Genomic DNA, 16,399 nt, shown 5'->3' with positions numbered 1-16,399 from the left:
ACTGATCATAATATAAATAAATTATAAATCAATAACCAAAAAATCAAGAAAATTTTAAATTATTTAGAAATAAAAATAAAATAGCTTTAAGTAATACATGGGCCAAAGAAGAAATTACAATTTAAATAAGAAAATATTTTTAACTGAAGGAAATAAAAACATATAGAATTTGGGGAATGCAAGATAGCAAAATAAACCCCTCAACCAAAATAATAATAAGAGCAAAAAACTAATTAGAAAAAAGGATAAAAGCTTTTTTCTTTGAAAAGAGTAATAAAATTGATAAACTTCAAGCAAGACTGATCAAGAAAAAGAGAGAAGATACATATTATCAATATCAGAAGTACAATAGTATATATCACTACAGATTCTACAGATATTAAACAGGGTAATAAGAGAATGTTATGATAGTTTTCTGCCAATAAATTGGACAACATGGAAGTAACATAAATTTCTTAAAGACAAACTCAAAATCTGACATAAAAATAAAAAATGTGAATAACTCTGTATCTATTAATGGAGTTGAGTTTATAATAAAAAAAAAATTCTTTTCACAAAGAAAATACTGAGCCTAGATGGTTTAATTAGTAAAATCTGTTCTAAGGAGGAAATATTGTCAACCCTATGAACTCTTTCAAAGTAAATAAGAATTCTATTTCTGGAAGCCAGATTAACTGAAACTAAAACTTGTCAAAACCATTAGAAGAAAAAATTTACAAATAAATATTCCTTATGAAGATAGATGTAAACATCCTTAATTAAATATAAGCTATCAAGCCCAATAACATAAAAAGGTCATCAACACCTGGGGTTTAATGTGAAAAGCAAATGTTGGTTTGGCATTACAAAATCTATCAACTAACTCACTCTATAAACAGAATAAAGAAGAAAACACATATAATTGACACATGCACAAACTTTGCTGAAGGGCCAAGTCAGTTAATTAAGGGAAGGAAATAAAAAGGTAAAAAGATTGGAAAAAAAAATAGTACCTATCTCCAGATAGCATGACTAATTTACCAAGAAAATTCTTAACAATCTACAAAACAACTAAGGGTCATGGAATGTGTAAGTTAATATATAATAATCAATCTCATTTGTATATATTAGAGCAAACTATTGAAAATGAAAACTTTTAAATCTTTATTTACAATATTGTCAAAACCATAAATTGCTCAGGAAAAGATTTAACAGACAATGTGCATGACCTTAAACCTAAAACTATAAATATAAAGCACAGCTGGGAGAAGTTAAGCAAAACATGGAGAGACACACCATGTTCATAAACTGGAAAACTCGACAGCATAGTAGTTCTTCCTCAATTGATGCATAGATTCAACAGGACAACAACCGTAAGTCCAACATGTTCTTCTGTAAAAATTAACAACTGACACTAAAATTTATGTGGAAATGCAAAAGAGAATACCCAAAGAGCTCTTGAAAAAAAGATCCAAGTAGGAGGAGCTTATACTACCTATGTCCAAGACTATACAGTTAAAGTAATTCAGTCAGTATGGCACCAGGATAGGGCTGACAAAGACATCAATGAAACAAAATAGAGTCTGTAAATATATACTACAAATACATATCATACCTTCAAATTATTTTTAGAGTGTAGATCTAAAGACCAAAACCATAAGGCTTTTAAAAGAAAACATAAGAAAATATCTTCCTGAGTTAAGAAAGGCAAAGATTTCTAAGATAGGACAGAGAACACAATGACTATAAAATATTTAAAAGCTGAAAAATTAGAAGTCATCAAACTTAAAATCTTATATTCATCCAAAGTATCATTTAAAACATAGTGAAAAGTAAAGTAAAAGTAAAGAAATATCTTCTCATAAGCTATGAGAAAATACTTATAAAATTTATAAATGAACCGCTTGAAAATAAAAGATAAATAACCAATCTAAAAATAAGCAAAGGATTCGAACAAACATTTTATAAGAGAACAAACAGAAATGCTCAATAAGCACATGAAAATGTGTTCAACACATTCAATAATCAGAAAACGCAAATTAAAACTTAACTGAGACAACAATATAGACCCACAAGAAGAAGACTGCAAACACCAAATGTTGGCAAGGATGAAGAGCAAACAGAACTCTCATACATTGGTGGCAGGAGTGTGCTTGGTACAATACTTTGGAAAAACATCTGGAAGTTTCTTTTAAAACTAAACTCACAGCTATCCTATGGCTTAGCAATCCCACCCTTAAGTATTTACCTAAGGAAAATGAAAACTATGCCCATAAAAAGACATACATGAATGTTTATAGCAGCTTATTGATAACAGTTGAAAACTAGAAACAATACAGGTTTCCATCAATAGCAGAATGGAAAAACAAACTGGTTAGCACAATGGAACACTGCTCAGAAATAAAAAAGAATGAACTAATTACATTTGCAGTGATATGGATGGATCTCAAAAACATCAGGCTTAGAGAAGACTTACATGAGAGTAAATATGGCATGATTTTATTTACCCAAAGTTCTGTAACAGACAAAACTAACTGATAGGAAAAAAAAAATCAGAACTGGTTGCCTCTTACGGTGGAGCCAGATGCTGAATAAGAAGGATGAGGACTATGAGAATTTTGGAGGCATTGGTAATGTTCTGTAACTCAGTAAGGTTTTATAGGTGCATGTGTTTGTCAAAACTCAAGCAAAGTACAGTTAGGTAGGTTAAGATCTGTGTACAGTGTACATAATCTTCCTTCAAAAGAAAAATAAACATTGAACTGCAGATAATCTTATGCATACTGAAGTATTTAGAGAGGAAAGTATACTGGTGACTACAATTTACTTTGAAATGCACCTGAAAAACAGAATAAATTAATGAATGGATAAAGAGATAACTAGACATGTAATAAGTATATTAAAATATTAATGATAGAATTGTGGTGGGTATACAGTTATCACTGCAAAATTATTTTAACATTGCTCTGTGTTGGACAGTTTTCAGAGTAAAATGTTGAGAGAATTCCCTGGTGGTCTAGTGGTTAGGACTCAACATTTCCACTACCGGGGCCTGGGTTCAATCCCTGCTTGAGGAACTAAGATCCCCTAGCTGCATGGTATAGCCAAGAGAAAAAAAAAGTAAGATGTTAGAAAAACAATAAATAACAGTTGTTTTTAAGAGTACATTTTATTTTTCTAAGAGAAAATTTGAACAAATTTTAGTTTGTGTTTTGGGAGCATAAGAAAACTTGTGCTTACTGAGCAATTAGCATCTGATGCTTGCCTAAATTAGAGCAAAAAATGTTTCCCTAAAAAAGAACAATAATCAGCCGTGGAAAGATCTTTGGCCTTTGGCCAAGAGAGAAACACATTTTCTTAGCTTCTTTGAGCTGATTCATATCAGGGTGCTAATTCCAAATATTTGATATTATAAATTATTATAATGTCTATACACCTCAAGGAAGTCTGAAGAATTCAGAAATATTATTTGGATTTACAACATTTCTAGGAACTCTGTACCTAAATAGAATTAGGTTTTAAAAAATGATTTCTGATCATTTGTACTAACGTATTAACTATACTACAGGGAAACTACTAATAAAAACAGGAGACCTTTTTAGTACTAGAGCATTTTCCTGCTTTGATTTGTAAACATTAATTTTTACTAGTCTGTATATGAATGTATGGGTATGTTTGTATGTATTTATATATTCTCTTATATTTGCAAAGCTCTCAAGCATAATGAAAACTCTGCCAGGTTATACATTACCTCCAGTATAGGGTTTCCAGTTATAATACTTCCCACGGAAAGGCATATTGTCAAAGTCTGCACACTGTTTCTCTCGAAAATCTCGGGCCCCCAAAGGACATGGCTAAAATAAAATAAAATAATAAATAGCATGATTGTTGAAAAATACCAAAACCAAGGGACAATGCCCCTAAAATTAAAAATGTCTGAACTCCCAACACATTAGCTCACTCCCTTATTTTTGGGCTATAATTCTGGCATTTGCTTTACTGTTTTACAACCAGTATTCCAACTGAAGTGTCTGATTTGTAATCTTAGCCACGGAAGAAATAACTGAAGTAATTAAAACAAAGTTAAGTGTGAGACAGTTCCCATATAACTTCACATTCAGATGCATGTCACAGTCCACTTTGCAATCAATCCGTTAGGCGTCTCCTTATAAACAGGCATAAAAACTAGGTGAAGACACTAAAACACAAAATCCTTTTTGGTAACAGTATTTGAGGTCCAGCTGCCACAACTACTCCCAGCTCTTTCTTTTAAGAAATCAAGAGGCAGGTTTGTAACATGACATTCAGCACTATTAATTGTGGTTTGGATCCCAACTACTATAGCTGTTTACTGTCTAGTCCTGACAAAAACCATATTTTGAGATGTGGAATGAACTGGGCAAAATCCTAGGCCTCAAGTCTAAACACCTTTAAATCAAGGAATTTGGACTTATTAAGATTTACATTTAATCTATTAACATCACGGAAAATAAAATACTAAATTTTCAAAACACGTACATGTGTTGGTTGTTAGAGAAGAGAAGGATGTTGAGAGAGTGAAGAGAGGATTATTTGTTTTTAAAAGATTGGAATGCTTTTTCTACCTAAGTTTTTTAGAGAATAAATCTTGCCAATCTAGCTAGGTCTAGATTCCAAATTCCACATTATTTAGGGCCATCCTAAAGTTCACAAAGAATTAAAAATATAACTTCTCATAGTGTTGAGGAAATATGACCTAATTTGACTTATCTTTTAGAGTTCTGTACTAGTAGCATCTAAAAAGCCAAGTATATATTGCTTTTGAAACAGGGATGGAGAAAATATTTCCCTTAAACATGACAGAACAAAACAAGTCATTAGATAAAATTCTCAACTGTGAACAAATATGTTAGTTACATTCTGAGAGATGATTTTGAGGACATTTTACTACCCTCCCTTAGATCTCTACATTTATTTGATACAGTTTCCTGAGATCAGTACATTGCAAATGTCCTTTAAATCAAGTACAAAAATAATAAGGCTACAATGTGCAAACATGTGCAAGGTCATCATTACTTGCTATATGCGAAGAGTTGACTCATTGGAAAAGACCCTGATGCAGGGAGGGATTGGGGGCAGGAGGAGAAGGGGATGACAGAGGATGAGATGGCTGGATGGCATCACCGACTCGATGGACATGGGTTTGGGTGGACTCTGGGAGTTGGTGATGGACAGGGAGGCCTGGCGTGCTGAGGTTCATGGGGTCGCAAAGAATCGGACACCACTGAGCGACTGAACTGAACTGAACTAAGGTTTGAATTTCTATCATATCAAGTTTAAAGCCTAAGATTCTGAAAATAGTGGCAGCAAGTCTACATTCTGTTATGAGCCTTGCATTTTAAGATATTTTCTGCACATTAAAATATGACACTGCAATGCTAAATCCAATGGTTTTACTTATCAAATTATCCTTCATATTTGCCCTTTAAAAAAATGAAAAAGAACTATTCACATAGGCTATGTAATGCATCACACTAGAAAGATATGCTTCCACCATCTTTTGTTTCATGATGTGCTAATTTTTGGAATAAAGAAATGCTTCTCCTTACAAGACATTTTCAGGAAACCCCAGAAAATGACCAAGGTTATCAGTGGCTTTGTATGCAGCAAGACTAGTTTTAAAAAAAATATCCTCAATTTTAAAAAACACAAGTAATTTGAAATACAAGTTTTCACACAATATTTAAGTATTTGCAAAGCACCAACCACCTAAAACTTCATCCAGGCATGTCTTTCAATCTATTTGGAGTAAAATACAAAAATTGAAAAACCACAATCCTATCTGAGGCAATAAGTATATGACAGCACATTATAAGTTGTCTACAAGTGTTATATATAGGTGAAAGATCGACGTATCAAATGAATCAGGGAAATATTTGTTGAGGAAGAAAATCTTGAGTGTATCACAAGAATTATAATAAAAGTGTCATACATACTTATTCTTTATAACATTATAAAATATTAAAATATTATAGGAATTGAGCTGGTTAAGAAAGAAAACAGACTTCTATTAAGAATGAAGCCAGGACTTCTCTGTTGTCCAATGGCTAAGACTCCATGCTCCCAATGCAGGGGGGCCAGGTTCAGGGAACTAGATCTCATACGCTGCAATAAAAGATCCTGTGTGCCACAACTGAGACCGACCCAGCATGACCAAATAAATAAATAAAATAAAAATAAATATTAAAAAAAAAGAATTAAGCCAAGTAAAGACATGGGGAAAGAAAAGAAAAGGTCAATTTTGGGAATAGTTGGATAAAGGTCATCCTGGATGAAAGCAAGGAACTGTATAGAAGCATACAAGTTAACATTTCATAGATAAAAATTGGTTAAAAAAAAAAAGCCCTGAAATAAACGAAGTTCAGGGACACTCACTTCAAAAAACAAAACAAAACAAAACAAAAATCCTATTCTTGACCATCTTGTAATTATTATCCTAAACAGCAGAGAAGTAAAAAGTCCAAAAGAAGAATATTAGTTTAATGACATACTTGGATAACATTTTATTAGATTTCTGACCTATTCTTTTCTTGTGATAACCACTCCCAAGGTCAGCATAATAAAAATATTAGCAATAACAACACATACTTACGTTTTTCTAAGCATTCAGTAAGTACCTATTCCATGGCACACTGTTCAGAGGTCTTTAGATCTATTATAAGCTCTCTCACCACTCTTGAGGTAGTTATAATTAATAATCCCAATTTACAACTGAATAAATTATATGTTATTAGTCTGCTTAGTAATAGTTTCAATGAGCAAAGATACTTCCTTCATCTGAGTGGGGACTTCCACTGGACTCTGTAAATGCTACAATAACAACATAGGTTTTTAGCTCTGTTGCTGCTGTTAAGTTGCTTTAGTCATGTCCAACTCTGTGCGACCCCACAGACAGCAGCCCACCAGGCTCCCCTGTCCCTGGGATTCTCCAGGCAAGAATACTGGAGTGGGTTGTCATTTCCTCCTCCAGGGAATCTTCCTGACCCAGGGACTGAACTCACATCTCTTCTCTTGCATTGGCAGGCAGGTTCTTTACCACCAGCACCACTTGGGGAGCCTATATAATAAGCTGTTACAACTACTCAAATGTGCCATTACACTTATTAAAGAAGACAGACCATATGTAAATGATAGGGCTGTGTTCCACTAAAATCTTATTTACAAAAAGAGGCGATGGTTTAAATTTGACCCAGCAGGCACAATTTGCCAACCCCTGATTCAGGATGTTATCATATAGATACATCTGTATGTCAGCATTGTGCAGAAGAACCAAACTCACCTATTAATTTTTGAGTCAACACAGAATCATACACTTTAAAGAACTGATGTCAGATTATAATATAATTTGCATAAAATGCTTAAACTTCCTGTACAATTATCCCCATAGGGGTCATACATTATGTATAATCTACAGAAAGATACATAAAATACTCTTCAGATGACCACAATTATTATCCAGTTCTTTCTTTCAGCCAAAATCTGTTTTCCCATAATCCATTGATCTTGCGCCTTTCTTCTGAACAAATCTAATCCCTAATGGAAAGGTATCTGGACCTTGATGGCTTTCTTATGGGGACATAATAAATTATCATTAGTACTTTTAAAACCAGGCACCAAGAACTGACCTTAAGGGTCTTTTTTTATATTCAGCAAATATATAAAAAAATATTTTATGTATCACATATGATCTAGGCTCTGGAGATAATACAATACACAAAACAGATTAGGTCCCTGCTTTCACGGAGCTTACTATAGTCAGTTGGAGATGAGAAAGAAGAAAAATAATGCAGGGTACTAAGATGGTAGTTAGGTGGAGGTTGGGGGAAGTTGTTTTAAATGGTAGACTAAGAAAAATCATCTCTGATAAGGTGGCACTGAAGCAGAGTTAAAAAATTGAGGACATGACTTATGTACATATCTTTAAAAGAGTGTTCCAGGAAACATTAAATGCAAAGGGTCTGAGGCAGGAATCTGTTTGGGAAATTCACAAAATAACATGGAAGATGGAAGGTCTCATAAATTGGAAACTGCAGCAGACTTGGGGACTTGATTCCATACCTTTCTGTTTCTAGAATATATCAGCTAGTGTTATATTTTAATTTAACTTTTTCCTTCAGTGGATGCTCTGAATCTGTGTTGATTAGAAATAAGCTTATGAGGAGTTGTATATTCTGGCTGCAAAGAATGAGAAAGATCAAAGAGTAATTTCTTAAGGAAAAATTCCATAAAATATATTTTTGTTTTGTTTAAGAATAGTGACGAGTTTAGGGAGCAATGTTTTTTAAATTACTTAAGTATAATAAATGCTGACACTATGTCAAAACTGTAACAGGAAATAGGCATAGGCAACACATTTTTTATGTAAAGCTTGACAGGTTTTCAGCTTCTTAGTGTTAACACTAATCAAGCATCCTCTCCTTCTAAAAAGCAACCAGCAGGGCCCCACATAAATCTAGAAAACAACACTGCAGGTCTCGGTATCTTTTGATCTTCAGTTCAGTTCAGTTCAGTTTAGTCGCTCAGTCGTGTCTGACTCTTTGCGACCCCATGAATCGCAGCACGCCAGGCCTCCCTGTCCATCACCAACGCCCAGAGTTCACTCAAACTCATGTCCATCGAGTCAGTGATGCCATCCAGCCATCTCATCCTCTGTCATCCCCTTCTCCTCCTGCCCTCAATCCCTCCCAACATCAGAGTCTTTTCCAATGAGTGAACTCTTCACAAGAGGTGGCCCAAAGTACTGGAGTTTCAGCTTTAGCATCATTTCTTCCAAAGAAATCCCAGGGCTGATCTCCTTTAGAATGGACTGGTTGGATTTCCTTGCAGTCCAAGGGACTCTCAAGAGTCTTCTCCAACACCACAGTTCAAAAGCATCAATTCTTCGGCGCTCAGCCTTCTTCACAGTCCAACTCTCACATCCGTACATGACCACTGGAAAAACCAAAGCCTTGACTAGACGGACCTTTGTTGGCAAAGTAATGTCTTTTGATCTTAGTATTTTCAAATATACAAAAAACCTTAATATTAGCATCTTTTTCATCACTTTTTTTTTTTTAGAGAAATGTGTATGCTAGCACATTCTATGGACTATCTTAGGCTTCCAATCATGTTGACAGATTGCAAGAATCTCCCTTCACAATACTTTTTATTGGTAGATAAATCTAAAAAAAGAAAAAGACTAATTCATTGGGGCATAAAATTGCTACAAAAAGAAATCTCAGCTTTCGCTGACAAACTGTCCTGGGGCTTTTCTATTACTAGAGTTGAAATCTTCATTTTATTTCAAAAAATAAGGTGACCTTGGAAAGTCCTGGGATCTCTTTGTGCCTTCTTTTTTTCGTTTGCAAAATACACCCCAAATGCCCTTACCTTCAAGAGCAATACATCCCAATATGTTTGCAAATGAGGAAAATTCTGCAAATACTGAATTAAGTTTCTTGTTGTTGTTCAATCACTCACTTGTGTCTGACTCTTTGTGACCCCATGGACAGCAGCACGCCAGGCTTCCCTGTCCTTCACCATCTCCCGGAGTTTGCTCAAACTCATGTCCATTGAGTCAGTGATGCCATCCAACCGTCTCATGCTCTGTTGCCCTCTTCTCTTGCCCTCAGTCTTTTCCAGCATCAGGGTCTTTTCCAATGAGTTGGCTCTTTGCATAAGGTGGCCAGAGTACTGGAGCTTCAGCTTCAGCATCAGCCCTTCCAGTGAATATTCAGGACTGATTTCCTTTAGGATTGACTGACTTGCTGTCCAAGGGACTCTCAAGAGTCTTCTCCAGCATCACAGTTCGAAGGCATAAATTATTTGGCGCTCAGCCTTCCAGCTCTCACATCTATACATGATTACTGGAAAAACCACAGCTTTGACTATACAGACCTTTGTCAGCAAAGTGATATCTTTGTTTTTTAATACACTGTCTAGGTTTGTCATAACTTTTCTTCCAAGAAGCAAGTGTCTTTTATTTTCATGGCTCCATTCAGCAGCTGCAGTGATTTTGGAGCCCAAGAAAATATGATCTGTCACTGTTTCCACTTTTTTCCCCACCTATTTGCCATGAAGTGATGGGACTGGATGCCATGATTTTGAACACAGAGTTTTAAGCCAGCTTTTCCACTCTCCTCTTTCACCCTCAACAAGAGACTCTTTACTTCCTCTGTCTTATGGGTCATAAAGAGAAGCAAGCTGAGAATAAAAACTTGGTCCTCTCCCCCTACTTTTCCCTTTCCTCTTTTTTTTCCTAAAAGAAATGGGAAGGCTAGGAAGACAGGAGGATTCCTACAGCCTCGGGAAAAACAGCAAAATGAGCATTTTGTTGGCCTTTTCTCTTTTCTACCCTCTGTTTTTTCTTTCTTTCTTACATGCATCCCAAATGCACTCGTATTTCTTCACTATTACACTAGACCAACTTTATACATTGCCCAAATTTAATGTTCTTTCTCTCCACGATAGAAACATATTTTTAGCCACTTAATACCCTATTATTTGAAGAAGCAGAAGTGGAGGTTGGATTCTGACCCTTGCTTTGCTTAGCAAGGGATGTACTTGACATGGGATTGTGAAAAGGGACATATTTTGTTCATTCACGATACCACATGCCTCTCTTATAAGTTCCAAACAAAATTACTGATTTCTTAATTATCTGAAACTGTTTTATTATCTCATTAAAAAATTCACAAAGGCATTTCCAAGGTTAAATTTAGTGTTCAATATATGTAATGAATCATTTCAACCCCAGTTGTTTCTTTAATTGGAGGCTAATTACTTTACAATATTGTGGTGGTTTTTGCCATACATTCACATGAATCAGCCATGGGTGTACATGTGTTCCCCACCCTGAACCTCCCTTCCACCTCCCTCCCCATCCCATCCCTCTGGGTCATCCCAGTGCACCAGCCCTGAGCACCCTGTCTCATGCATCGAACCTGGACTGGCGATCTGTTTCACATATGGTAATATACATGTTTCAATGCTATTCTCTCAAATCATCCCACCCTCGCCTTCTCCCTCAGAGTCCAAAAGTCTCTTCTTTACATCTGTGTCTCTTTCGCTGTCTCACATATAGGGTCATCATTGCCATCTTTCTCAATTCCATATATATGCGTTAATATACTGTACTGGTGTTTTTCTTTCTGACTTACTTCGCTCTGTATAATAGGCTCCAGTTTCATCCACCTCATTAAAACTGATTCAAATGCATTATTTTTAATAGCTGAGTAATATTCCATTGTGTGGAATATTACACAGCTTTCTTATCCATTCATCTGCCGATGGACATCTATGTTGCTTCCATGTCCTGGCTATTGTAAAAAGTGCTGCGAGGAACACTGGAATATCAATCTCAGTTTAAATGTAAACTTCTCATCTTTTCTCTCCCAAATAGTTCCTAGTTTTATGGGAGCAATTTCACTATACTTTTACTTTTGAAGAAACAAAAGTCTGATAATCCTACATTGTCTAGAAAAATTTAAATCTCAATCTCATGTTTGATATTATAGTCTCTTATACAAGTTTTCAAAATTAAAGCTGTTTTTATATGCCTTGTATAGCCTGTATTTTATTTAAATGTTTTCTATCCATAGCATGACCCTTTTCTCTGCTGCTGCTGCTGCTGCTAAGTCGCATCAGTGGTGTCCGACTCTGTGCTACCCCATAGATGGCAGCCCACCAGGCTCCCCCATCCCTGGGATTCTCCAGGCAAGAACACTGGAGTGGGTTGCCATTTCCTTCTCCAATGCATGAAAGTGAAAAGTGAAAGTGAAGTTGCTCAGTCGTGTCCGACTCCTAGTGACTCCATGGACTGCAGCGCACCAGGCTCCTCTGTCCATGGGATTTTCCAGGCAAGAGTACTAGAGTAGGGTGCCATTGCCTTCTCCAGGCCCTTTTCTCTAAGCCTTTAAAAATGTTAAGAATCAAATTTTTACTGTGTGATTTTAGAAATGTCTCTTTAAAGAACAAAATAAGCAAGTTTTTTTCTATGCTTAAAGCTAGTCTTTATTTCTCAAAACAAGATAACAATATAAAATTCATACTAACCTAAAGGTTAATGGCACTGCTTCTTCTATTTTTTGGCATCTTATATATATATATAGACACATACATACATACGTATACATGAAAGTAAACTTTTATAAGTGTATTGAAGTGTACTTATAAGAATAATGTGGTTGATACATATTTGCTTTCTAATTATAACTTGGGACACAGTTACAACACTGTTAGTTAATAGATCAACTCTGTACTTTGTCATCACTTACCCCATACCTTTCCCTGGGGGTAAGGTCTGTAGTTTCATAATTTTCTCAGCTATCTGGTTCTGCTGCAGGTTAAGGTTAGACTGGCAGTAAGACAATGTCAAAGGTGACTAAACTCAGAGCTTACTTTGCCACACCCACCTCCCAAAGGCTCCATCTTTTTTAAGAAGGTTAGAGCAGCATCCGGAAATTCTATGCCTTATTGAATCCTTTCCACGGCACTAGCCTATTGCTAAGCTTTAGTTCCTCATTTAAAAATATTAAAAAAACAAACAAACAAGGCACTTTTCTAGGCAGTTTAGTGGTTAAGACTGTGCTTCCAATGCAGGGGGCACAGGTTCCCTGGTTGGTGGAACTAAGATCCCACATGCCACCCAGCAAGGTCAGAAAAACAAAACAAAACAAAAAACCAACCCTGTCTTTCCCTTTATAAAAGTGATTTGAAGATTTAATGAGTACTTTTTAAAATATACAAAAGTACTTTGTAATCTCTAAAGCATAAATGTATACGGTAATAGCTGCACTGATTGAGTACAGATTAAGTACTAGGAATAGCACTAGATGTTTTAAAGTGTTTGTGCTCAGTTGCACATGACTCTTTGGAACCCCATGGACTGCAGCCTGCCAGGCTGTTCTATCCATGGAATTTTCCAGGTGAGAATAATGGAGTGGGTTGCTATTTTCTACTCCAGGGGATATTCACAACCCAGGGACCAAACTGTCTTCTCCTGTGTCTCCTGCATTGGCCGGTGGATTCTTTACCACTGAGCCACCTGGAAAGCCTAATTAAAGTGTTACTTCTTTTAATTCTCAAACAGACCTGCAAGTTTGATATACTCTATTTATACAGGTGTTCCTTCAAAATTTAGTGATGTTAGGTATCTTGCCAGGGTAAAATAGCAGCAACCAGGATTAAATTTAAGTCAATTCTTCTTTCACTATAGTCTTACCTCTGAATATAGGCTATACTTTTCCTGTGTATCACCAAGGCAATAACACCATTTAACTGACCTTAAGCAATGAATGGAAGTAAAGAACTGCAGACAGCATGCACCTCTAGCAAAGCTTACTGAAAAAAATACCCATGTACTACATAACCTATGCTTAAATTTTAGAACAGACCACAGGTGAACTGGAAAATCCTTTGTCTCCATAATTTTTTATAGTTTTGATGCATAAAATAAAGGAGGAAATGAGATGCTTAAGATGTAAAATAATATGATTTCATCCTAACCAAGGTGGAGCTTAGGTTTTTCACCAGAAGTTCTATCCTAGTCACATTTTCAAAGCAGACAGGCAAATCACAAATAGTATGGAAAGAAAAACTTAAAGATTTTCTGGAAAATAGCTAACAATACCAGAATGCTCTTTTTAGAAATGTAGAAAAGTTCTTTGTATTGTAGCTAATATTTCCTCTTTAGGCTTTGATATAAAGTTTGGCTTATAACCTTAATGTAGGTATATTTTTTACCCATGACAAAAATCAAGTTTGAGTATTTAACACACTGATGTATAAATTCTTCTACTTAAAATACTATGTACACCAATTTTTACCCTCTTAGAACATTTTACATAATAGTTTTAAGTGACTGCAGTGAAAAGTTTCTCAGGAAAGCAGAAATGCCTGCATAACTCAATATTCTTTTATGCCAATCAAAAGGAGATTTCATACACAAAATAAAGTATTTTTTGAGCAGTACTTGAGTAAACACTTTTAGAAGACTGAGTATATATCTGGATCTTTATTTCTCATAATGGCACTACTGGATAATCATGTTAGCTCCTACCTGTGCTCATTTATAAACACTGTCAAGGACCTTATCAATCATTTAAGTTCAAAGAGGGCAACTGTCCTCAACCAACGAACCCTCAGCATCACAGCTTCAATAAAGCTCTGCTCTCCAAACCCAAGTTCCATAAGACCACGTCTATTAGATTAGTTTATGATTGCAAATATTCTCTTGAAGTTCCTGTTTAATGATGAGACCAAACTTCATCTAATTATCTTGCCTTTAATAGATGCCTTCGAGGGCTTCCCTTGTGGCTCAGCTGGTAAAGAATCCGCCTGCAATGTGGGAGACCTGGGTTCAATCCCTTAGTTTCTCAGTAGCTTCAAGCCAAGAAGCATATTCATTGTTCCTGCCACAGCTCTTGTCTTTACCTGCTATTCTGTCCTAGAAACCATGATGTGAATATCATAGAAAGAATCCTTGTCTAGAAGCCAGAGGTTCCTAATACAGGGAACATACTACACGTCTAATACACCCTGATGCAGACAGCCAGCCTCAGAGTCTATTGTGTGATAGCTTTGGCCTGTAGGCTGGTCATGCTGCTGCTGAGAGTGGTCAGACCAATTTTACAGCTCGCTTTATTTAAAAATCTTACAGACTGAGATTCTCTGTCTGAGGCAATTTATAAGTTGCCTCTTTCAAGAAACATGAGAGAAGTAAAAGACCTACACAAAATAAACACAAGAAAATTAACAAAATCGTAATAAGCTCATACATATCAATAATTATCTTAAATATAAATGGATTAAAAGTACCAACAAAAGACATAGGCTGGCTGGGTGGATGAAACATGTGCATGTATGTACTTCCACTTACCACATCACTCTACTTAAACCCCCAAATTGTATGTAATCATTTTACACTGTTAGGTTAATCATGTTTCCATTATAGCTTGCAACTGTAATTATCTTTTCTGTCTGACTATTGATTGTGAAAACTGATAAACGTCTTTTAGTACTGTGATTATTTAACTATTATCCACTTAATAACATTGTATTATGATTGGTCAACAGAAAATAATATAATTCTATATCACTAAAACTACCATTTAATAGGAAAACTGGTAATCACTTTTTAAAAATCCTGATGCATATCAGAATTATCTTGAAATTTTTGAAAAATACAAATGTCCAGGTATTGCTTTTTTTCTCCAGAGTTCCAGATGCGTTTCTAATGAGCATCCATGTTTAAAAACAACTGGACTATATGAGGATTTTATCTAGTTTGTTTCACTTATTCTATTTCATATTCAGTACTCTCCTTTCATTTAGTTTATGTTTTCCAATTTTTGTATCTCTTTTTGTTGTTCTTTCTCAAGCCTTCATCAAGAGTAGTAGAAAAGCTTTTGTACACACACATATATATAAATAGTATGTATAATATGATATATATATATATTAGAAAACCTATGAACTTTTGCCTAGCTAAAAAATTTATAACATTTTGATTCCACTTGTTTGACTTAGTATGAAAAGAATGCTTAATTTCTAATTTATATTCACTCAAAAGTTTGATACAGTTTCATGTATTCTGGCATCTAATATTACTGTTAAAGGACTAGAAAGTTTACTATCTTAGTGATCTTTAAAAGAAAATTTGAATGAGGCTGGAAACTTCTAATCCAGTTCTAAGAATATAAAGAAATACTGTTGTAAAAAAAAAAAACAACCAGGAAATTAATGTCATACAGTATTATTAACTAACGTGCAAATTTTGTTTCAATTTCACAAAATGTTATGGTAGTGGCCATTATTTGTTTTCATACTTTATTCAAGATTCCATGTTGTATTTAGTTGCATTAAGCAGCTTCAGCTGCATGCAACAAATTCTGGTAAATTCTCTTCTCATTTTTATTCCATTACAAATATTTTCTAATATTCCTTGCTATATTAATAGATTCTTAGACATACTCATCATTTAAAAGTGAACATTTAATTTTTTTAAATACATGGGGCTTTTAAGGTATCTTTGATATTAATTTCTCATTTTGATATTAATTTCTCCCTTAAATGTTTTCTTCTCTGCAACCACCATCTGTGTTTTTTCAGTCTTCTAACTTTATTGTGGCTTTCAATGGCTAAGTCAAAGATCTCTCTTGTTAAATGTCACATTACACTTGAAAATATGTGGGTTATTTTCAAATATCTTTTGATATTGACTTCTAACATACTTCTACAGTGATAAGAGAACAGATTCTGTATGATTTCAATACCTTTAGACAATGAAATTTTTGCACCTTGTTTTATGTCCCTGGATGTGTTCCAATGTCTCCTAGTTTAGTGTCTATGGGAACCTGAATATAACTTGTATCCTACTGTTGCAAGAAAATTATATAAATCT

At 34.9% G+C, this 16,399-nt stretch overlaps 1 protein-coding gene across 1 annotated transcript in view; it reads right to left on the bottom strand.

Moving 5' to 3' along the window:
- ADAMTS6 (ADAM metallopeptidase with thrombospondin type 1 motif 6) overlaps positions 1 to 16,399 on the bottom strand; it is a 278,064-nt gene that overhangs the window by 79,361 nt on the left and 182,304 nt on the right. The window contains exon 14 of the mRNA XM_027520428.1: positions 3,731 to 3,833. Within this exon, the coding sequence (XP_027376229.1) occupies positions 3,731 to 3,833 (103 nt within the window). The remainder of the gene's footprint in view (positions 1 to 3,730; positions 3,834 to 16,399) is intronic.

This window comes from Bos indicus x Bos taurus, chromosome 20 (genome assembly GCF_003369695.1).
Source record: "Bos indicus x Bos taurus breed Angus x Brahman F1 hybrid chromosome 20, Bos_hybrid_MaternalHap_v2.0, whole genome shotgun sequence".
NCBI lineage: Eukaryota > Metazoa > Chordata > Mammalia > Artiodactyla > Bovidae > Bos > Bos indicus x Bos taurus.
This window is presented reverse-complemented; position numbering and strand designations above follow the sequence as displayed.